Source organism: Scyliorhinus torazame, chromosome 10 (assembly GCF_047496885.1).
Source record: "Scyliorhinus torazame isolate Kashiwa2021f chromosome 10, sScyTor2.1, whole genome shotgun sequence".
Lineage (NCBI taxonomy): Eukaryota > Metazoa > Chordata > Chondrichthyes > Carcharhiniformes > Scyliorhinidae > Scyliorhinus > Scyliorhinus torazame.
Genome location: NC_092716.1, coordinates 186,683,153 through 186,706,338, shown reverse-complemented (window position 1 = coordinate 186,706,338; position 23,186 = coordinate 186,683,153). Strand labels below are relative to the sequence as shown.

The window sequence follows — 23,186 nt, the reverse complement described above, 5'->3', positions numbered from 1 at the left end:
TAATGCAAATGTTGTTTTTCATGGAAGAATAAGCTAGATAGGTTGCACACTCTTCTTCATCTGTATTTATAATCATCCAACACTGGAATATGTAAAGTAGAAATTCTAACCCACAGTGCATTGTGTATGCACACTAAAATCCGATAATCTTTTGCAATTAATTTGACATTGCAGGAAGGAATTGTGTGAAGTAGTCTGATTTTCTACATTTTTTTCTACTTTTAAGACTCTCCCAAGAACTCACATTGTCAACCTTCCTAATATCTCCTTTGTTTGGGTGACTATTTTTGACTACCAGCTCCTCTGAAGCACTTTATAATATTATTTAATATTAATGTTGCAATGTCGGTTCATGCTATTGCCGAGGCATTTTGATACTGTATGAGGTGCTGTATCAATGCAAGTAGTACTGTCTCCAGTATATTAAAACAGCAAGTTCAGTTTATGTAGGCTTCACAGTTTAGGCATAATGCTTTGTTTCAGTGCTGGGTGTTTCTGACTCTCAGCTGGCGTCTGCCCTGCATTTTGGCCTGTTGTCAGTAAGCACTTTGAAAGAGCTTTAACCTAGTCCCAGTATTTCTGCTCTTTCCCCATAGACCTGAAAGCATTTATTCAGTTCCTTTTTAGAAAATTAGTTTGAAGATCTGCTTCCACTACCCTTTCAAGCAGTGCATTCAAGATCATTATAAATCGCTGCATAAAAAGGCTTCTCTTCAACTTGCCTCTTCCTCTTATGCCAATTACCGTAAATAGGTGCTCCCTGGTTACTGACCCTTCTGTTGGAAACAGATTCTCCTTATTTACTCTTAACAAAACCATTCTAAACTCTATTAAATCTCTCCTTAACCTCACTGCTCTTTTTATAAAAAAAAAAGATCAGTTACTCTAGTCTCTAACTAACTGAAGTCACCGTGATACCATTCTGGTAGATCTTCTCTGTGCACTTCCTAAGACCTTGACATGCTTTCTGAAGTGTGGTGCCTAAAATTGAACACAATACGCCAGCTGGGGACTAACCAGTGATTTATAAAGGTTTAGTAAAAATGGTCTTGCTTTTGTACTCTTTGTCTCTATTAACAAAGCCAAGGACCCCATATGCTTTTTTAAAAACAGCTTCTCAGCTTGTTCTACCACCTTGGAAGACGTGTGGACACCCCAGGCTTCTCTTTCTGCACCTGTTTTCTTTGTTTCCCCTCTTCATGCTTCTTACAAAAATGCTATAGTTCCATGTGTTAAATTTCATCTGCCGTGTCTCTGTCCATTTCATCTGTGTCCTCCTGAAGTCCTCACTGTATTATATTTCTGAGTGTCATGTCAATGGCAAAGTTTGAAATTATGCCCTGTACACCCAAGCCCAGCTCATTAAAATAAAAAAAGGTGGCGTGATCCTAATACTGACTGGGAGAGAAAACCACTGGACATCTTCCCTTGTGTCTAGTAAAACAACTGCTCACCCACCCCAACTCGATTTGTCTCAGACAATTTTGTGTGCAGGCTTTCCCTGTCCCTTTAATCCCATGGGCTTCAACTTTGCTAACTAGTCTACAATGTGGTACTTTCTGAAATGCTTTTGGGAACTATAGCTCTACTCGAGCAAGCCATATTTACCATGGCGTGTTTCAACATCAGCCCCATAATGTATCCAAAAATGTTACTTTCTAAAAAAAATCTTATTGATTCGCATACTTGTCATTACTCATTGCTGAAATACATGCAACTCAGTGTGTTAGAGTATAATGACTCAGTTTTTAAAGACATTCACTGGCAATGAATTAAAATAATGCTTATGTTCAATTTTTGTAAAATCTTACTGTTTATAACCATATGATTCCTAGAATTTTACAGCCCAGAAAAGGACATTCAGCCCATTGTACCTGTGCTTTGAAAGTGAGATCTACTTAGGGTGGCACGGTGGCGCAGTGGTTAGCACTGCTGCTTCACAGCACCGAGGACCCGGGTTCGATCCCAGCCCCCATGTGGAGTTTGAACATTCTCCCCGTGTCTGCGTGGGTCTCACCACCACAACTCAAAAAGATGTGCAGGGTAGATGGATTGGCCACGCTAAATTGCCCCTTAATTGGGGGAAAAAAGAACAAAGAACAAAGAAAAGTACAGCACGGGAACAGGCCCTTCGGCCCTCCAAGCCCGTGCCGACCATGCTGCCCGACTAAACTACAATCTTCTACACTTCCTGGGTCCGTATCCCTCTATTCCCATCCTATTCATGTATTTGTCAAGATGCCCCTTAAATGTCACTATCGTCCCTGCTTCCACCACCACCTCCGGCAGCGAGTTCCACTACCCACTACCCTCTGTGTAAAAAAAACTTGCCTCGTACATCTACTCCAAACCTTGCCCCTCGCACCTTAAACCTATGCCCCTTAGTAATTGACCCCTCTACCCTGGGGAAAAGCCTCTGACTATCCACTCTGTCTATGCCCCTCATAATTTTGTAGACCTCTATCAGGTCGCCCCTCAACCTCCGTCGTTCCAGTGAGAACAAACCAAGTTTATTAAACCTCTCCTCATAGCTAATGCCCTCCATACCAGGCAACATTGTGGTAAATCTCTTCTGCACCCTCTCTAAAGCCTCCACATCCTTCTGGTAGTGTGGCAACCAGAATTAAACACTATACTCCAAGTGTGGCCTAACTTATAGCTGAAGTGAATGTTGAAAGTGGTAGATGGGGTGTCAATCAAGTGGAGTATTTTGTCCTGAATGTTGTTAAGCTTCTTGAGTGTTGTAGGAGTTGCACTCATCCAGGCAAGTGGAGGCCGTTACATCACATTCCTAGCTTATGCCCGGTTGGTGGTGGACAGGCTTTGGTTGGGATGGGGGGGGGGTGGTCAGGAGTTGAAATACTTGGCACAGAAGTCCAACCTCTGACCTGCTCTTGTGGCCACAGTGTTTATGTGGCTGGTCCGTTTAAGTTTGTGGTCAATGATGATTCCCCAGGATGTTGATTGTAGGGAATTCAGGGACAATAATGCCGTTGAAATGCCAAGGGTTAGATTCTCTTGGTCATTGCCTGGCACTTGCAAAACATGAATGTTACTTGTCATTTATCAGCCAAACCTGAATGTTGTCCATATCTTGCTGCATACCTCTTCAGTATCTGAAGAGATACAAATGTAACTGAACAGTTTGAAATCAACAGTAAACATCCCCACTTCAGACCTTTTGATGCAGGAAAGTTCATTGATTGAGTAGTTGAAGGTGATTAGGCCTCAGACGCTGCCCTGCTCTACATTGTGTCCATATAATCATGTAGATCTATTTTGTTAGATCAGTTGTTTTACTCCACTATTGTATTATAATTGTAGGTGGGGAGACATGGCAACAACTGCAAGAAAGACATGAATTTTGTGGGATTTCTGTCCCATAGGTTCTTTGAATGCATGACCAGCATGTGGATTTTTCTCTCTTAAGCTCATGCCCTTGATCTTGGTTCTGTGGGGCCATGTTGGAAGGTGTGTAATGTTGTCAGATTTCGGCCTGTCATGTTTTGGTGTTGTTCTATATCTGTTGATTTTATTTGTTCATGGGATGTGGGTGTCGCAGGCTATGCCAACATTTATTGCCCATCCCTTATTGCCCTTGAGGGCTTTTTAGAGTCAATCCCATTGCTGTGGATCTGGAGTCATATGTAGGAATGGCAGATTTCCTTCCCTAAAGGACATTAGTGAACTAGATGGGTTTTTATGACAATCGACAATGGTTTCATTCGACTTTTAATTCCAGATTTTTATTGAATTCAAATCTCAACCATCTGCAGTGGCGGGATTTGAACCTGGATCCCCAGAGCATTACTTTGGGCCTCAAAATAACTAGTCTAATAACAATACCACTATGCCATCACCTCTCTTAATTTCCTAGCCTTTTTTTTCTTTATGTTGTACTTTAAAATAATAAATTTAGAGTACCCAATTATATTTTTCCAATTAATGGGCACTTTAGCGTGGCCAATCCACCTAACCAGCACATCTTTGGGTTGTGGGGTGAAACCCACGCAGATACGGGGAGAATGTGCAAACTCCACACAGACAGTGACCCAGGGCCGGGATTCAAACCTGGGTCCTTAGCGCCGTAGTCCCAGTGCTAACCACTGCACCACAGTGCTGCCCTTTTTATGTTGTACTTTATCTAAAAATAACACATGCACTGATAAAGAATGTGCACGTATTTCAACGGTACTGTTCATGACCTCACAAAGTTCTGAAGCATTTCACAGTCAGTGAAGCACTTTCAAAGTGTGGTCACTGAGTTTAGCTCAGTGGGCTAGACAGCTGGTTTGTGATGCAGAACAAAGCCAACAGCGCAGGTTCAATTGCCGTACCAGCTGAGGTTATTCATGAAAGCCCTGCCTTCTCAACATTGCCCCCTGCCTGAGTGTGGTGATCCTCGGGTTAGACCACCACCAGTCAGCTCTCCCCCTCAAATGGTAAAGCCCCCTATGGTCATCTGGGACTATGGTGACTTTACCTTATCTTTACTGTTGAAATACAAGGACAATCAGCAATGTGATAATATCCAAGTAATTTGTTTTGTTTTACTGATGTGGTCTTGGGACAAATATTTGCAAGACACCAGGAAAATCTTTGCTCTTTTCAAAACGTGTTGATAGACTCTTTAATATCCATCTGCCTGAGAGGGCAGATGGGCCATCAACCATAAAATATATTTCCTTTACCAGCCAAGGTGCTTTGGTCCATTCTGTGTTGGCTCAGATTTTCCAGAAGTGTGTCATGTGGGACCCAGACATAGTCAATCTGACCCTTGAAGCCCAGAGAATTAGTTGTTTTGCACTGGTGTTTCTTACTCGTGCATTTGTCCTTTTAGGTTTTGTGGACGTGGAGATTTAATGAGATTGTTTTCAGCACTGTTGCATCATTGATGGGTCATCCTAATCAGAACCAGAGGCCCAGATCTGTTGGAAGTCGAGATAACGTGGAATTAATGGGAACACAAGTTTAACCTTTACCCATGCTGCAAACTTGCTTCAATCACAAAGACCGGAATCTTTCTGTGTCTAAGGGAAGCAGAAAAGAAGCAAGTCTTGAAATGATTTTTTAAAAAATGGTTAGGCTCCAACTGAAATACCGTGACCAGCTCTGGGCACCAAACTGTGTGAAACATGTCAAGGCCTTCGAGCAGATACCAAGGAGATTTCCTCGAATAGTACAAGGGACTGGAGAAGCTGTAGTTGTCTGCCTTAGAGCAGAAAATATAAGGGGGGATTTAATAGAGGTGTTAAAAACCTTTTAATGAATGAATAAGGAGAAACTGTTTCCACTGGCAGAAGAGTCAATAACCACAGGAACCAAATTTAAGATAATTGGCTAAAGATCCGAAAGGAATAGGGATTGACATATCTTGCTGATTATTGTTTATTGTTGATGGGTGTAAATGTGGGAGAAAATGTGGAAAAGGAGGAGAATAAAAATATTTTTTTAAAAAAGAGCCGAAAGGAGACATGAGAATTGTTTTTAACGCAGTGAGCCAGAACCTGGAATAAACTGCCTGAAATAGTGATTGAAGCAGATTCAATAATAACTTTCAAAATAGAATGGGATAAATACTTGAAAAGGATCAAAAATGGCAGATCTGTGGAAAAGACTAATTGGATAACGCACAAGCGTGATGGGCTGAATGGTTTCCTTCCATGCTGTATCATTCTTTGTTTTTATGACAGCGATCATGGACTTGATGATCGACAAATCTTTTTGATATTGTGCCTTTGTTGGGTTTTAGTTAATGCAGACTTTTTTTTCTTGCAGCTATTCCATTTCTGAATGTACATTATGGATGACGACAGCCAAGATGAACTGATCAATATAAATGCAGCACTGGGAAAGGAAAGGGGAAAACGTGAAGTTGTTTCCATTTTCAGTGATGAAGGTAATGTTCAGATGATCAAAATGAGGCAATATTGGGATGTGATGGATGTGCCAATAGGGAAACTATTCTTGTATCGGGTTGAGGGTCAGATGTGCATGTTGAAGAAAATTAACAACAAAAGGGGGGGGGGTGTTCTGGGAAGCGAGCTTTCAATTACATCTCGTCTCAGAAATGTGCTGATACATCGGTGGTCCTGACAAGCCTATGATCAGTTGAATTTTAAATATTTAATCATGCTCCATATGAGTAAAATATCAAACTGAATTTTAAATTCTCCGTTTCTCAATTTTATCCCTTATCTCCTGAAGATGCTCACTCTTGGGGTATGGCTCCAAGGTACTGGCAGTCGTCTACTTTCCCAAACGCCGAGTGCGGCTGGCAGGGCAGTCCATGACAGGGCGACATTAACTTAAAATCAAAGCCAGGTCATTCAGGAGAGAAGTTCAGAAACATTTGTGGAACTCTCTCTCATGAACAGCAGCAGGTGCTTGCTCAATTTAAAAAAAAAAACAATTTTTTTAAGTGCCCAATTCTTTTTTTTTTCCAATTAAGGGCAATTTAGGGTGGCCAATCCACTGACCCTGCACATCTTTAGGTTGTGGGGGTGAGACCCATGCAAACACTGGGAGAATGTGCAAACTCAACACGGGCAGTGATCTGGGGCCGAGATCGAACCTGGGTCCTCAGTGCCGTGGGGCAGCAGTGCTAACCACTCTGCCACCGTGCCGCCCCGGTGCTTGCTCAATTATCTTAAAATTTGAGATAAATAGGTTTTGGAGATGGAGTTAAGATACAGATCGGCCATAACATTGAATTATGAGGGGCTTAATGGCCTCCTGTTCCTATTCCAACTTGGAAGGTATTGCCTATCCTGTCCTTCATCTAATAAACACATATCAAGTGGAGATCACTGATGATAATCTGGAAGGAGAATTCCAGCTGATCTTTCTCTTCATTAGCCATGGGATTACCTTTTTGGAGTCCACATTCTCAACATGGACCAAGGAACACTCCTTGGAGCTTCTCTGCGGGCAGCCATTGAAGGAAAACAATATTTAGAATCCGTAATCTTCTGACGTCCCCAGCACAACAGATGCCTGTCTTCAGTCAATTCAATTCATTCCACGTAATGTCAAGAAACGGCTGAAGGCACTGACTACTGTGCAGATTTGGATTCTGACAACATTCCGGCAATAGTGAAGACCTGTGTTCCAAAATTAGCCATGCTCCTAGCCAAGCTGTTTGAGTATAGCTACAGCACTGGAACCTACCCATCAATGTGGAAAATTGTCCAGATATGTCCTGTCATGAAGGAACAACCACAAAATGCAGGACAAATCCAACCCAGCCAATTACCACCCATCAGTCTGCTTTTGATTATCAACAAAATGAGGGAAGGCGTCGTCAACTGTTGTCGAGCAGTATTTACTGAGCAATAACCTGCTCACTGACCCTTAATTTGTGTTCCACCAGGGCCCATCAGCTCCTGGCCTCATTACAGCCTTGGTTGAAAAGAGGTGAACCAGTGAGGTGAGAGTGACTGCCCTTGACATCCAGGTGGCATTAGATAGAGTGTAGCAAAACTGGAGTCAATGGAAATCAGAGTGGAGAAGGGAAATTTGCTACTGACTCCAAGAGGAGACACTGGAGAAGGAGCAAGCTCGGGCTGTAAAGGCATACACCATCGCTGGTACACTACCACCAACCTCTCTTGCAGAGAAGGGTAATATGGAAGGGCAGTTCTGAGCGAACGCTGGCTGGAGAGGATAGTTTTGTTTTCATGTTTTCTGTGGAAAATAAAATTGAGATCTTTTTTAAAAAAAAAAAATCGCTGTTCCAGGACATCGCTGCAGGTGTTCCTTGGGGAACTCTAGGTCCATCTTGAAACTGCTTTATTAATTACTATCCTTCCCCAAATGGTCTGAAGTGGGGATGTTCGCTGATGATTGCGCAATGTCCCGCACCATTTGCGAATCCTCGAATACTGAAGCATCCATGTCCAAATACAGCAAGACCCAAACAATTGTTCGGGTTTGGACTGACAAGTGGAAAGTAAGATTCAAGCCATACCAGTACCGGCATGTCCATCGCCAACAAGAGAGAATCTAACCAGAGACCCCTGACATTCAATGGCATTATTATTGCTGAATCACCCACTATCAACATCCTGGGGTTTACCATTGACCAGAAACTGAACTGGACTAGCCAGATAAATACTGTGGCTACAAGAACAGGTCAGAGGCAAGGAATCCTGTGATAGGTAACTTGCCTCCTGACTCCCCAAAGCCTGTCCACCATCTACAAGGCACAAGTCAGGAGCATGTGGAATACGCTTCACTTGCCTGGGTGAGTGCAGCTCCAACAACACTCGAGAAGCTCGACACCATCCAGGACGAAGCAGCCAGTTTGATTGGCATCCTTACACAAACATTCAATCCCTCTACCACGGAACAATGGCAAACGTGTGTACCATCTGCAAGATGCACTGCAGTAACTCTACAAGGCTCCTTAGCAGCATCTTCCAAACCCACGACCACTATCATTTAGAAAGACAAGAGCAGCAGAATACCACGACCTGGAACTGCTGCTCCAAGTCACTCACTTATCTTTTTTTAATATAAATTTAGAGTACCCAATTAATTTTTTCCAATTAAGGGCCAATTTAGCAATTTTGCTAATCCACCTACCCTACACATCTTTGGGTTGTGGGGGTGAAACCCAGGCAAACACAGGGAAAATGTGCGAACTCCACATGGACAGTGACCCAGAGCTGGGATTGAACCTGGAATTGTGGCACCATGAGGCAGCAGAGCTAACCACTGCCACTGTTACTCACTATCTTGACTTGGAAATATATCACCGTTCCTTCGTTGTCGCTGGATCAAAATTCTGGAACTCATTTCCTAACACCACTGTGGGTGTACCTACACCACATGGACTGCAGTGGTTGAAAAAAGCAGCTCACCACCACCGTCTTAAGGACAATTAGGGATGGATGACAAATGCCGGCCTAGCCAGTGACCTCCATATCCCAAGAATGAATTTTAAAAAATGATCTGGAAGGTTTGGCTCTAAAGTTTAGACTATGCTTTCTAGTCTTGGACTCCCCAACAAGTGGATCATGTACCTTATCTGCTTCCCTTACTTCCTTGAAAACTTTAATCCAATCAATCCTTACTCTTTAATTGAAATGAGTGCAGCCCTTGTTTGTGTAATCGTTTATCGTAATTTAATCCTTCGAGTCCAGGTATAATTCTGGTTAAGCTGCGTCCTTGACCACTATAACTTGTTTGGAACTGCTCATGGTATCCATGTAATAATCTTTATTGTTGTCACAAGTAGGCTTACATTAACACTGCAATGAAGTTACTGTGAAAATCCCCTAGTCGCTGCTCCCTCACAGTTCCAGGCATCCAGGTTCAGTTCCGGCCTCGGGTGACTGTGTGGAGTTTGTACTTTCTCTCTGTGTCTGCGTGGGTTTCCTCTGGGTGCTCTGGTTTCCTTCCACGTTTCAAAGATGTGCAGGTTAGGTAGATTGGCCATGCTAAATTGCCCCTCAAGGTGGGGTTGCAGGAATAAGGCCGGGGGATTAGCCCTAGGTAGGGTCAGTACACACTCGATGGGCTGAATGGCCACCTTCTGCACTGTGGGATTCTATGATTCCACATGATTTTGTCCTTAAACATTAACCTAATCTTCTTCCCCAACCATTTTCCCTATCTATCCTGTAGACCTTCTGTTTAATTTTCAGTCAAAGGACAACAAACCTAGCACAGGAACAGGCTCTTCGGCCCACCATGCCTGCGCCGATCCAGATTCCTTATTTAGACCTACTAATTGCCCAAACGATCTGCATCCTTCGATTTCCTGCGTGTTCCCGTGCCTATCAAGATACATCTTAAATGTTGCTATTGTGCCTGTCTCCACTGGCAACGCCTTCCAGGCACCCACCACCCTCCCCACACATCTCCCCTAAACCTTCCCCCTCTCACCTTGAACCTGTGCCCCCTTGTAATTGAGTCTTCCACCCTGGGAAAAATCTTCTGACTATTCACTCTATCTATACCTCATAATTTTGTAGACCTCAATCAGGAACATGGGACTTAGGAGCAGGAGTAGGCAATTCAGCCCTTTGAACCTACTTCGCCATTCAGTCAGATCATGGCTGATCTCTTCCTGGTCTCAAAGCCACCTCTCTGCCTGTTCTCATATCCCTTTAGCTCGTTTTTTGTACATCAGAAATATATCTATCTCCCTCTTGAAACTATTTAATGATTCAAACTCCACCGCACTATGGGGCAGCGAGTTTCACAAATTCACCATCCTCTTCAAGAAGTGGTGCCTCCTCATCTCGGGTTTAAATCAAATGCCTCTTAACCTATATCTATAACCTCTTGTTCTAGATTACCCGACAAAGGGGAACATTTGGTCTACATTTACTTTATCAATCCCTTTTAGTATTTTATATACCTCGATCAGATCCCCTCATCCTTCTAAACTGCAGTGAGTATAAACCCAAATTGTTTAATCTCTTCTTATACTTCATCCCCGGAATCAATCTGGTGAACCTCCTCTGAACTGCTTCCAATGTCGCCACGTCCTTCTTCAAATAAAGAGACCAAAACTGGATCCAGTACTCCAGATATGGTCTCACCAACACGCTATACAATTGCAACAATACTTCTCTACTTTTATACTCCAGTCCTTTTGCAATAACATTCCATTTGCCTTTCATGTTACATTTTGTACCTGAATGCAGACTTTCTGCGATTCATGAACAAATTGTGTCTCCCTTCAGCCTCCGTCTTTCCAACAAAAGCAACCCCGAGTTTATTCAATCTCTCCTCATAGTTAACATCCTCCAGACCCTGCAACATCCTAGTAAACATTCTTTGCAATCTGTCCAAAGCATCCATGTCCTTCTGGTAGTGTGGCGATCAGAACTGCACACAATATTCCCAATGTGGCCTAATTAAAGTTTTATACAACTGTAACATGACCTGCCAGTCATGATTATGTTGCAGACCATTTGTTTAATTGATACCATGCCATACCCTCAAAGTTGAATTTGTGCCTGAAATTCAATCAATTTGTTGCTTTTACTCTGTTTAATAAAAGGAACACTTATTTGGGCCACCCATCATTCTGCTGTATTGTTTCTTATTTCGCTCGTGTGGATTAATCACTTTACATCTTTTACTTTTCCCTTTATCTGTAGCAGCTAAAACACAATTTCTGACCGTTACACCATTCTCATCCTTGTTGCCTGTTTTCGATCTATTATTTATACTATATTTTCACCCGAGTCCTCTTTTCCATTTACTAGTGTTATGATACCCGACAAGACCAAGACCCCAACATTTGTTAGGATACCGGACAAGAATCCCAAACAATGTTTTAAAATTTGTAAAACTTTGAGGAAAGAATACTTCACCTCAGGAGTGATGACTTTGATGACATAAAAGGTACCTTTTATGTTAAAACAAACTTTAATTTAAACACAGAATTAGCCACATTAGCATCAAACAAACAGGTTTACAATTATCAGTTAAACAGGTCTTAAACAAAACGAAAATCTTGAACTTACTATCTATACCTGCTACTAACTCTAATTAAGCAACCCAATGCAGCTCAAATGCCACTCATAAATAAAGTTAGCAAACAGATTACTTGTTTAGTTGTGTAGAGCCCTTTGAAGAGCGAGGCCCTTTCAGGAGCAGAACCACTTCTACTCAACCTAGCAGCATTTGTCAAAATTGTCGTTCAACTTAAAATTCTTCTGTCTTGTCAGACTGACTAGACAGACTTGGCTCCTCCCATTAATTCACCTGTACCTCTCAAGATATCACTTGACCTGCTTAGCTAGGACTAAATACAACCCCTTATCTACTTTCCAGGGAATGTCCAGCAATCATAATATCCCATTAGACCTTTATCTGTAATTAAGCAAGTGGTTGGAATCAATCATGACCTCACCTTTTGCGACTCCTTAATTAAAGCTTTAGCAGACACACAGTCTGGATACCTTAACCTAGGCCCTGCTAGGTTTACTGCAACATATATATATACTGTAACCCAGGCTTTTAATAGCATTACTGCCATCAATATAAAATATAATAGATAACGATTTCTACATCACACCACCCTTGAAAGAAATTGAACCTGCAATATGTAAAGATGGTTTCAGTTTCCAAAGCTGATTCAACTTTAGACACTATTTACTATTACTCTATACAATACCTATCTCGTCATATTTATGCATGCAAATTTAAACACCAGTATAGTCTATTTCAGTCTTTCTTTCCCAACTTTGAACATTCCATTCTTCTTCCATCTCAAAGTTGTGGTACAGCATCTGTAATCACCCTTTCTCTTCCTGCTCCATGTATAATTATTAATGGTTTTAGCAATAAACTCCATCTAAACAGTCTTGTATTTCAATCTTTAAACTTCTCCAAAAACCTCTGGATTATAGTCTGTATAAACAATTATCTCTAATAAATAGTTAGCAACATAAATGTCAAAATGTTGCAACGCCAATAACAAACTCAATGTCTCCTTCTCGATGGTTGAATACTTCTTTCGATGAATATTTAGTTTTCTGGAAAAATAACCAACAGGTCTTTCGATACCTTTGTCATATTCTTGAATTAGTACAGCACCAACGCCCACATCACTCTCAGTAATGGCTACTCTAAATCGCTTGACATAATTCAGTATCACCAAAATTGGGCATGGTTAACACACCTTTCAGATTGTCAAATGCCTCCTGACATTCTGATGTCCAATAAAATTTCCTGTGTTTTTTCCAGAAGTTCAGTCAGTGGAGGAACCATACTGCTGAAGTTAGGCATCAATTTCCTGTAGAAACCACCCGTGCTCAGAAATCCCAGAACATCTCTTCTCGTTGATGGTATTGGGAACTTTTGTTTGCACATTCCGTGAGGCCATCTGACCATATTCAATATTATGGCCTAAGAATGTGACTTGGGCTTTTGCAAACTCACTATTAGTTAAGTTTACCACCAAGCCAGCCTCCTGTGGTCAATCAAACAATTCCTTTAAATGTTCCAAATGCGCCTTCCACATTTGGCTGAACACCACCAGATGTCTATGTACACTGCACACATCTGCACACACTGCACAATGGCCTTGTTGGTTAGTCTTTGGAATGTTGTTGGCACATTCTTCAATCCAAATGGCATAACTTTAAACTGATGCAGACCTTTTGGCATTTCAAAAGCCAAAACTTCCTTTGCCCTTTCTGATAAAGGTACTTGCCAGCATCCTTTTAAGTTAATTTTGGTAATAAAATTTGCTTGACCCACCTTTTCAATACAGTCTTCCAAACAAGCAATAGGATACAAATCTGGCTTCGTAACTGCATTGACTTTCCTATAGTCCACACACAATCATTGCGTTTCATCTGGTTTTGGTACCATCACACTAGGTGAGCTCCAATCGCTGCAATTCACTTCAATGATATCCTTCTTAAGCATGCTTTCAATCTCCTTTTGTACCTGTGCCAACCTTAGTGGATTGAGTCTATATGGATGTTGCTCAATTGGAATAGAATTTTCTACATCATGTATAATCACCGTTGTACTTCCTAGTTTGTTCCCGCATTTAGCTCTATGTGACCAATAATTCTTTCAGGTCACTTTAATTTTCCTCCAGAAGGTAGCTCAGTAATTTATCCAAATTTCTTATATTACAATCTCAGACCAGACCCCAACAGTGGCTAGGATATTGGACCGAAACCCCAATATTTGAGTTTATTTGTAAGAATATGCAGAAAGAATGATTCACTCCAGGAGTGATTGCGTGAAGAAATAGGGTGTGGTTATTTTTAAAACAAAACTTTATTATGAATACAATATTAAAATTTTTAACTTCATACCCAAAAAGAACAACTTACAATTGCCCTTAAACACTACTACTCAATTTCCTATGAAACAACAAGATAATAAACAGAGAGCTCTCAATCCATCTTGCTGTGGGGAATTGCGGATTTAGCGTCAGGCAGATCAGAATTCAACTCCTCTTTCCAAAATTTTCTCCATAAACTGCCCCTCTAAAGCTTTTCAAAATATGTCTCTGCATTCCTTGGCTCCACCCAACAATGAGGTTGTCTCCCCAAGCTGAAAAACAAATGATCTCTGCAGGCTGCAAAGTGCATTAAATTCTCAGGTGGTTTGACTTTCCCAGTCAAACCACAGTCCATTAGTCCAGACTGAAAAACACATTCTTTTGTCAATTTCACCATATGTTTTGATTCATTTGGTGCATCTCTAATTGAAAATAATACAAATGGAATTTCTTTATCCCAATCTTCTGGATAATCTTTAAAAATTTTAAAAATAAATTTAGAGTACCCAATTATTTTTTCCAATTAAGGGGCAATTTAGCGTGGCCAATCCACCTATCCTGCACATCTTTGGGTTGTGGGGGTGAAACCCACGCAAACACGGGGAGAACGTGCAAACTCCACACGGTCAGTGACCCAGGGCCGGGATTCGAACCCGGGTCCTCAACGCCGTAGGCAGCAATGCTAACCACTGTGCCACCGTGCTGCCCCTTCTGGATAATCTTGACTATAGGCTCTCAACATGGTCTTTAAAGCTTGATACCACCTTTCGCACCTTTCGACCTGTGATTCTGGATGATACGCACTTGATTTAAATTGCTTTATTCCTAAACTATCCATAGCTTCGCTGAATAACTTCATCATAAAATTGGATCCTTAATCTGATTGGATTTCTTTTGGTCACCCGTATGTGGAAACAAATTTAGTTAACTGCTCTACAACCCTCTTAGCTGTAATATTTCAAAACAGAATGGCTTCTGGAAATCTAGTAGACTCGTCCATTATGATCAACAAATACTGATTTCCACTTTTCGGCTTAGGAAGGGGTCCCACGCAAACAATTAGGACCCTAGTAAAAGATTTTTCAAATGCAGTAATGGTGTTAAGGTTTGATTACCGCTTGAGGTTTTCCTATTACCTTGCGTGTGACATGTACACCAATATTCAACTTCATCCTTATATAGTCCAGGTGAACAAAAATGTTTTTGTATTTTTGCTTGAGATTTTCTTACTCCTAAATGTCCTCCCCACTGCAACCTCATGCGCTACCCGCAACATCTCTTTTCTACAACCAACTGGGGATACAACTTGATATGAATCTCTCCCCAGGATATGAATTTTGGAATACCTCAGTTGTTTGACTTTCTACCAGCTTTTCAACCACAGTAAGCATCACTCCCACCTGTGATCCAGCTATATCGTTACCCAGGATAAATTGTACCTCTGAAAAAGGTAATTTCTCTGTTACTCATACTGCTACTTCACCACTTTTCACCAGACTCTAACCTTGCCGTACATAATGGAATACTGCTCACCACCAGTAATCCCACATATTACCACCTTTTCTGGCAATACTCCTTCTCACATCCTTAATTATTAATGATAAAGTCCTCTCATCATTAAAGATTGACTTGCGACTGTATCCCTAAAGATAATCTTTATTGTCACAAATAGGCTTACATTAACACTGCAATGAAGTTACTGTGAAAAGCCCCTAGTCGCCACATTCCGCCGTCTGTTTGGGTACACAGAGGGAGAATTCAGAATGTCCAAATTACCTAACAGCACGTCTTTCGGGACTTGTGTGAGATCTTTTTTTTAAAATTTAGAGTACCCAATTCATTTTTTCCAATTAAGGGGCAATTTAGCGTGGCCAATTCACCTAGCCTGCACATCTTTGGATTGTGGGGGCGAAACCCACGCAAACACGGGGAGAATGTGCAAACTCCGCATGGACAGTGACCCAGAGCCGGGATCGAACCGGGGACCTCGGCGCCGTGAGGCAGCAGGGCTGACCCACTGCACCACCGTGGTTGGAATCGATCATAACCTCACCTGTTGCGTCTCCTTAATTGCAGCTTTAGGAGGCACATCGTATGGATACATTAACCTAGGCCCTTTGCTAATATTACTGCAACAAATATATACTGTAACCCAGGCATTTAATAACATTACTGACACAAATATATATATTTATCTTTTTATTTTTTATTTTTTAATTTAAATTTTTCCTTTTCTGAGTTACCAAGCCAGGGCTCAAAGAGTGTGGGTCGGGGCGAACCCCTAATCCAGCTCCTCGCCTGCTCCAAAAAACTAATTCAAATTGAATCGAATTCATGATCCCCACAAGAGAGACATACCAGATCTGAAGCAAAGGCTCAATCTACAGACACTTGATCTTAGCCAAAAGGCCGAGAAGTGATTACTGACACAAATATAAAATACAATATATAATAATTTCTGCATACATGACACTAGTTTAAAGTCGTTGTGACCATTCTATTCTTTCCACTCTGACCTTATGCCCAGCCCAGTTTTGGTGGAGCCCGAACCAGCAGCACACCTTTTTTGCCAGGAAATGGTAAAAGTGTCCTATAAAATTGATTATCTCTTTCCAACACGGGCAGCACAGTGGCGCAGTGGATTAGCCCTGCTGCCTCACGGCACCGAGGTCCCAGGTTCGATCCCGGCTCTGGATCACTGTCTGTGTGGAGTTTGCATATTCTCCCCGTGTTTGCGTGGGTTTTGCCCCCACAACTCAAAGATGTGCAGGGTAGGTGGATTGGCCACGCTAAATTGGAAAAAAAATTAATTGGATACTCTAAATTTTTTTTTAAAAAAAATCTCTTTCCCACACCACTCCTTCAACCACTTCTTCAACTCCCTAATCTCCTTATCATCTTATCTTCACAACAATTTGCACATGGGTCAGGGACACAGAAGGATTTATGGCACAGAAGGAGGCCATTCAGCCCTTTGTGTTTGTGTTGGTTGAAAAGAGCTATCCAGTCTAATCCCACCTTTCAGCTCTTGGTCTGCTGCTCTGTAGTTTGCAGTGTCTTAAATTATAAAACTTGAGGTCTTTCAAAAAAAAAAAAAATTTGCTTCCAGTTCCTGGTACAGGTTATTTTGCCTACTCTTCCCCATGCTGTTGGCCCAGCATGGATTGCAACTAGACTTGGCCCCTTCCCCTCCAATATGCTGTCAAGTTATTTTGAAATTACTCTCTAATTGCTGGCTTTGAAAGCAGACAGCAGGCCAGCAGCACGGTTCAATTCCCGTACCAGCCTTCCCGAACAGGCGCTGGAATGTGGTGACGAGGGGCTTTTCACAGTAACCTCATTTGAAGCCTACTTGTGACAATAAGCGATTCTCATTTCATTTCATTTTCATTTCATTTCATTTCTCACCCTGGTTGCAGGAAGGCAACATACCATGTGAGACTCTCAATCCTGCATGTAAAGGAATATATCTCCTTTTATTTATTGAATCAAACTTTGCTTCTGATAAAGCAGAACACGCAATATTATGGAAGGTGTTCACCAAATCATTCAGTTGTTTTTCTTTAAGGTGCAAGGTTACAGGGATTAGGCGAGGAGTGGGACTAGGTAGAATGCTCTTTCAGAAAGCCAGTGCAAATTCGATGGGCCTCCTGCAGTAAAGATTCTGAGATTATATTTCATCTTTTGTTTTTATTTCACATACGCAGTGTTTTCTTTTTATTGTTGCATTGTCTGCAGATCTTGCTGTAGTGCTTTCTATACCCAATGTGCAACGTGAACGGCAACAGGTCTAACGCTGACCCCTGGGGGAGACTCTGTTTATACCACTCGAGTCCAAATAATATCCACCACACACTGCTCTCTGTTCTTTTTTTAAATTTAATTGAGTACCCAATTCTCTCTTTTCCAATTAAGGGGCAATTTAGCGTGGCCAATCCACCTAGCCTGCACATCTTTGGGTTGTGGGGGTGAACCCATGCAGACACGGAGAGAATGTGCAAACTCCACATGGACAGTGACCCGTGGCCGGGATCGAACCCGGGTCCTCAGCGCCGTGAAGCAACTGTGCTGCCCTACTGTTTTCTGTTCTTAAATCAATTTCCAATATGCTACCACACTGCCTTTAATACTGTGCCGTAACATAATGAATAAGCCTCCGATGTGTCACTTTATTAAATGAACAACGTGCACTGCATTTCCTTATGACTGCACTGATATTTCCCCAAATACATCCGGCGTAATTTTCCTTTACAATAATGGTGCTGGCTCTCCTTACTTAACTCTTGTATTACTAAGTGGATATTCATTAGAGCAGGCATTTTCAAAGTCGGGGGCGAGTGTTGGGAGGGTCTCGGAGCCATCTGTCGCTGCGCTCGCGATTTGCGCAAATCCGCGCGCAGCATCCGGAATTTTAACAATGCCGGCTGAAAGCGCCCTTCAAAATGACGGCCGCGACCATATAAAAAAAATGCGGCCTCACTGCGCATGCATGCCCGCTCATCGGTGCGCGATTGTGATTCCTCCATTTTGTCAGCAGCAAACAAGGTAAGAGAAAATGGTGGGTCGCGAAGGTTGGCCCAGTTGGGTCCCGTAGGTTGGCTGGTTGGTAAAAATGGGTCCCCGGAAAAAAAGTTTGAAAAACTCTGGATTAGAGGACGAACTGACAGGTTTATTTTTATTTATTCTGGGCAATTTTGCATACTGCCAGGTAGATGGCAATTGGAAAACTGATGCAAGCAAAGTGTGACAGAATTTTAGAACTCTTCTATAAATGGCAACCAGTGTTAGATCCATTGTTAAATTTAAAACAAAATAGGTAGATTTTTGTTATTCAAAGGTATTAAGGGATCAAGGCATCTGGAGTTGCAGATAAGCCCTGAACTTATTGAATGGTGGAACTCTTAACTATCAAGTCTCTCATTGACATTGACCACTATAGGTTTTATTGATTGATTATGATTAACTTGAACACTTTTGTTAATATGTAACAGGAATATTTTGCCATCTACTGGGCTCTTAGACATATGGCCTTTACTAATACTTGCAATCTCGAGGTGCCTTAACCCTTCAATTTGAGTGTTGCCAGTGAGTTTTAGCAGTTTTCATAACAGTCATGATCAGTGACATGTTAGCGTTCTGTAAAAAGGTGGAGCGAAAGTCTAATCTCGAGCCTGATTTTAAAACTCTGAATGTGTTCTCTTTTGTTAGAGGAATCTGGTAGCGAGGATGACGTAGATGAGGATGGTACAGATGACGACGACGACGATGATGATGAAGATGGAGAAGGGGCGGAAGATGATGACTTAGATGATGAGGAAGTTGACGAAGATGATGAAGAGGATGAAGATGAGGAGGCAGAAGATGGTATAGTTTGTTTTTTATTCTTTTATAAATTTAAAGTACCCAATTCATGTTTTTTCTAATAAAGGGGCAATTTAACATGGCCAATTTACCTAATCACATCTTTGTGTTGTGGCAGTGAGGCCCACGCAGATACACGGAGAATGTGTAAACTCCACACAGTCAGTGACCCGGAATCGGGATTGAACCTGGGTCCTTGGCACCGTGAGAACATAAGAACATAAGAACTAGGAGCAGGAGTAGGCCACCTGGCCCCTCGAGCCTGCTCCACCATTCAATGAGATCTTGGCTGATCTTTTGTGGACTCCGCTCCACTTTCCGGCCTGAACACCATAACCCTTAATCCCTTTATTCTTAAAAAAACTATCTATCTTTATCTTAAAAGATAGTAACCACTGCGCCACCGTGCCGCCCAAGGTATAGTTTTTCCTTTCTCCGTTACGAAACCAATGCGCAGAGTGGGCAGGGCAAACCATTTATCCATCTCCTTGCATGCTCCAAAAAACAATCCAAATTGAATCCAAGTAACGGTCCCCACAAGAGCGACCTATAAGGTCCAAGCTGACGAGAACAGGCAAATTACACCTGACCTCGGCTTGATCATATGCTTGATCAGGGCCAAAAGGCCGAGAAGTGGTTCACTACCTTTTAAGACTTGATTCACTTGAATTCATTCGTGCATGCTTCATAATTGATCTGATAAGAATTGTTAATCCTGAAGAGATCCAAAATCGATAGGACCAACCATTATTCAGGTACATAACTTCCCTTGCAAAAACTACATTTAAAAAAAAAAGTCTCCAGTCTTGAAAGGAAATTTATTTTTTCCCCTCAGCCTTCATGCTATGAAGGATAGATTCATTCCTACAAGAACAGGTAGCACTGGTAATGGTGCTTCAACCAAATGGTCAATGCTGCATGTAAATTGCATAGCAACACCTGTCCTTGCACCTATCTGTTCATGTGTGAGCATGTGCGTGTATCCTCTTCTTGTAGAGGTCACTGGCTGGTGATTCAGGAACTCTTACGCATTTTTCCTTCTTCCCCCCCCCTCATCCCTAGTTGTACCTAAGCTTCAAATGGATAACTTAACACAGACTAGGACTTGCCTGGTGTCGGATAACACAGCGGAGTTGTTGGAAGTTGAGCTCTAATATTGTGCTAATCATTGCCCCTGTATTCTGTGTTACTCTAGACAGCCCCCAAATCCATGTTTAAACTGCCCAAAAATTTGAAAAGCATTAACTATTTCGATTTCAAAATTGCTAGTTGTTGCATCTTAAGTGCTGATCTTTTTTTAAATTACAATAACAGCTGTTTTCACTCACCAGCTCACACGTTGTTCAAGAGCACTGAAAGCAAGAGCAAGCATCACTCTACTCTTCAGCTTACTTATTCCACAAACTGGAAGAAAATTCCCTTTCCTTATGCACTATCAAAACTATTTACTATCTTCAAAACCTCTTTAAATCTCCTTTTGGCCTTCTCTGCTCTTGTATGCATTGCTGTAGTTCAAGTCATTCTTCAAAACTTAAATTTCTACACTTTACTTTTACCTAACTTACACTTTTACGATTTGAATGGATTGCTAATCTGCCTTGATTATTCCGGTGTAAATTCTACACAGCAGGAGGCTATTCGGCCCATTGCACCAGTGCTGGCCCTTTTGAAAGAACTATCCAATTAGTCTGATTCCCATACTCTTTCCATATAAAATGCTGTGGTTTCATTTAAAAATTTTTAATCCAATCCCCTTTTGAAATGTTTCAATGTGGAGGATTTTACAAACACTTCTTTTCTCTGTTGTACATTGGAATGCCCATAGCATTATCCCATTGTAACTTGATTATGTTGGTATTCTATTCTGCCCATGAAACCCTTATTCATACCTTCATTATCTTTACACATAACGAGATATCCTGGCTGGCATCCCCTCTGCAAACTTGAGCTCATCTAAAACTCTGCTGTCTCATATCCAAACTTGTGCCGAGTCCCATTAATCCATTGTTTGACCCTACATTGGCTCCTGGCAATGTCTCAAATTAAAATTTCTCTTCCTTATGTTCAGATACCTCATGACCTTTCCCCTCTCTATCTCTGTAGAAACCTACTGCAGCCCTACAACAATCTGAGATCTCTAATTCCAGCCTCTTGTGCATCCTCCATTTTCATCGTTCCACCATTGGTGGTCATATCGTCAACTGCCTAAGAACTAAACTCTGAAATTCCTCTCTCAACCTCTCTAACTCTCCAACTAATTCTTCTGTTTTAAAATATTTTGTCAAACTTAACTCTTTGACCAAACTTTGGCTCATTTGCCCTAATTTCTCCTCAAAACTTGATTTCAAAGTTGTTTTGATAACAAAAGCAGAAAATGATGCAATACACAAAGGACAGGGCGAATTGCTACAAAAAGGAGACAATTAACTTTGTTTCCCTCCACAGATGATGCCGGACCTGCTGAGTACTTCCAGCATTTTCTGTTTTTACCTCAGCTTTCCAAAGTTTTGCTTTTCTTTTTGTTTTGATCATGCTGCTGTGGAGCACCTTGGCATGGTTTACTACATTAAAGCTGCAATTTAAATTTATATTGTAACCAATGTTCCACTGTCATGCTTTGTTATAATTCAGTTTTACAGTCGGAGGCTGTTGAGTGGATAGGCCATTGAATATGTAAAAAAAAAAACAATTTTATTTTGTCCCAAGGCAATGATGAGGAGGAGGAAGCTACTGGAGGAGACAACACTGAGAAGGCCAGTTCTGGAAGGAAGTACGCAAGCAGCTCTGATGATGAGGCTGAAAACTGCCCAATCTGTCTGAATCATTTCCGGGATCAGGCAATTGGAACTCCAGAAAGCTGTGCACATTACTTTTGCCTTGATTGTATCCTTGAATGGACCAAGGTAAGTGAAGCGAACCAGGCATTGTAGTCTTTTGAACTATTTTAAATGCCCACTATTTGAATGGATCCCTAATCTACCTTCACTAAGACTCCACCTCTGTGAGAGGACCACTGAGGTACTGCACAGAAGGAGATAGTTTGGCCCATTGTGCCAGTGCTGACACTTTAAAAGAACTATCCAATTAGCCCCATTCCCATGCTCTTTCCAACTCCCTTTTGAATCCAACTCCCAGTTGGAAGTTACTATTGAATCTGCTTCCACCACTCTTTGGAAGGGCATTCCAGATTGCAGCAACTTGCTGTTTAGAAGACATTTTTCTCATCACCATTTATTATTCTTCAGTGGGATGTGGGCATCACTGGCAAAGCCAGCATTTGTTGCCAATCCCTAACCTCCCTTGGACTTGTAGACTTGCTATGACATTTCAGAGGGCAGTTAAGAGTCGGCCACATTCCTGCGAGTCTGGATCACATGTAGACCAGATTGGGCAAGGACAACAGATTCCCTTCCTTGAAGGGCATTTGTGATCTAGATGAGTTTTTAAACAATCAATGATAGTTTCATGGCTACCATTGCTGAGACTAGCTTTCAATTCCATATTTATTAAAAATTGTTGAATTCCACCAGCTGCCTTGGTGAACTTTGAACTTATGTCCCCCAACCTGAATTACTAGTCCAATGACATTACCATTAGGCCACCATCTTACCATGGCTGTGTCCATCTTCCACTGGCTGTGTCCGTTTGTGGTTACTGATCACCTATTAGCGGAAGTAGTTTCTCCCGATTTGAACAAATTGTTGGAGCTGTGGGCTCAGAAATCCTCTAGTCCTGATGGACTTGGTCATAAAAGTAATGGCCAGTGAGTTAGTTGATGCGTTGGTTTTGATATACCAAACTTTTCTAGATTCAGGGAAGGTTCCATTAGATTGGAATATAGTGAATGTAACTCCTTTGTTCAAAAAGGGAGGGAGACAGAAAGAAGGGAACTACGGGCTATTAGCTTAATATCTGTCATAGGGAAAATGTTGGAAGCTATTATTAAAGATTTTAGCAAAGCACTTGGATAAATTCAAGGTAATTAGGCCAGGGTCGGGGTCCATGTGCTTTTGTGATTGGGAAATCATTTTGACTAATTTCTTGGGAGTTTTTTTGA

At 41.6% G+C, this 23,186-nt stretch overlaps 1 protein-coding gene across 3 annotated transcripts in view; it reads left to right on the top strand.

Annotated features, from left to right (window-relative positions):
- phrf1 (PHD and ring finger domains 1) overlaps positions 1-23,186 on the top strand; it is a 202,877-nt gene that overhangs the window by 12,354 nt on the left and 167,337 nt on the right. For all 3 annotated transcript variants that reach the window (XM_072466131.1, XM_072466132.1, XM_072466133.1), the window contains exons 2-4: positions 5,779-5,899; positions 18,977-19,132; positions 21,836-22,032. In XM_072466131.1, the coding sequence (XP_072322232.1) occupies positions 5,794-5,899; positions 18,977-19,132; positions 21,836-22,032 (459 nt within the window). In that variant the 5' untranslated portion in view covers positions 5,779-5,793. The remainder of the gene's footprint in view (positions 1-5,778; positions 5,900-18,976; positions 19,133-21,835; positions 22,033-23,186) is intronic.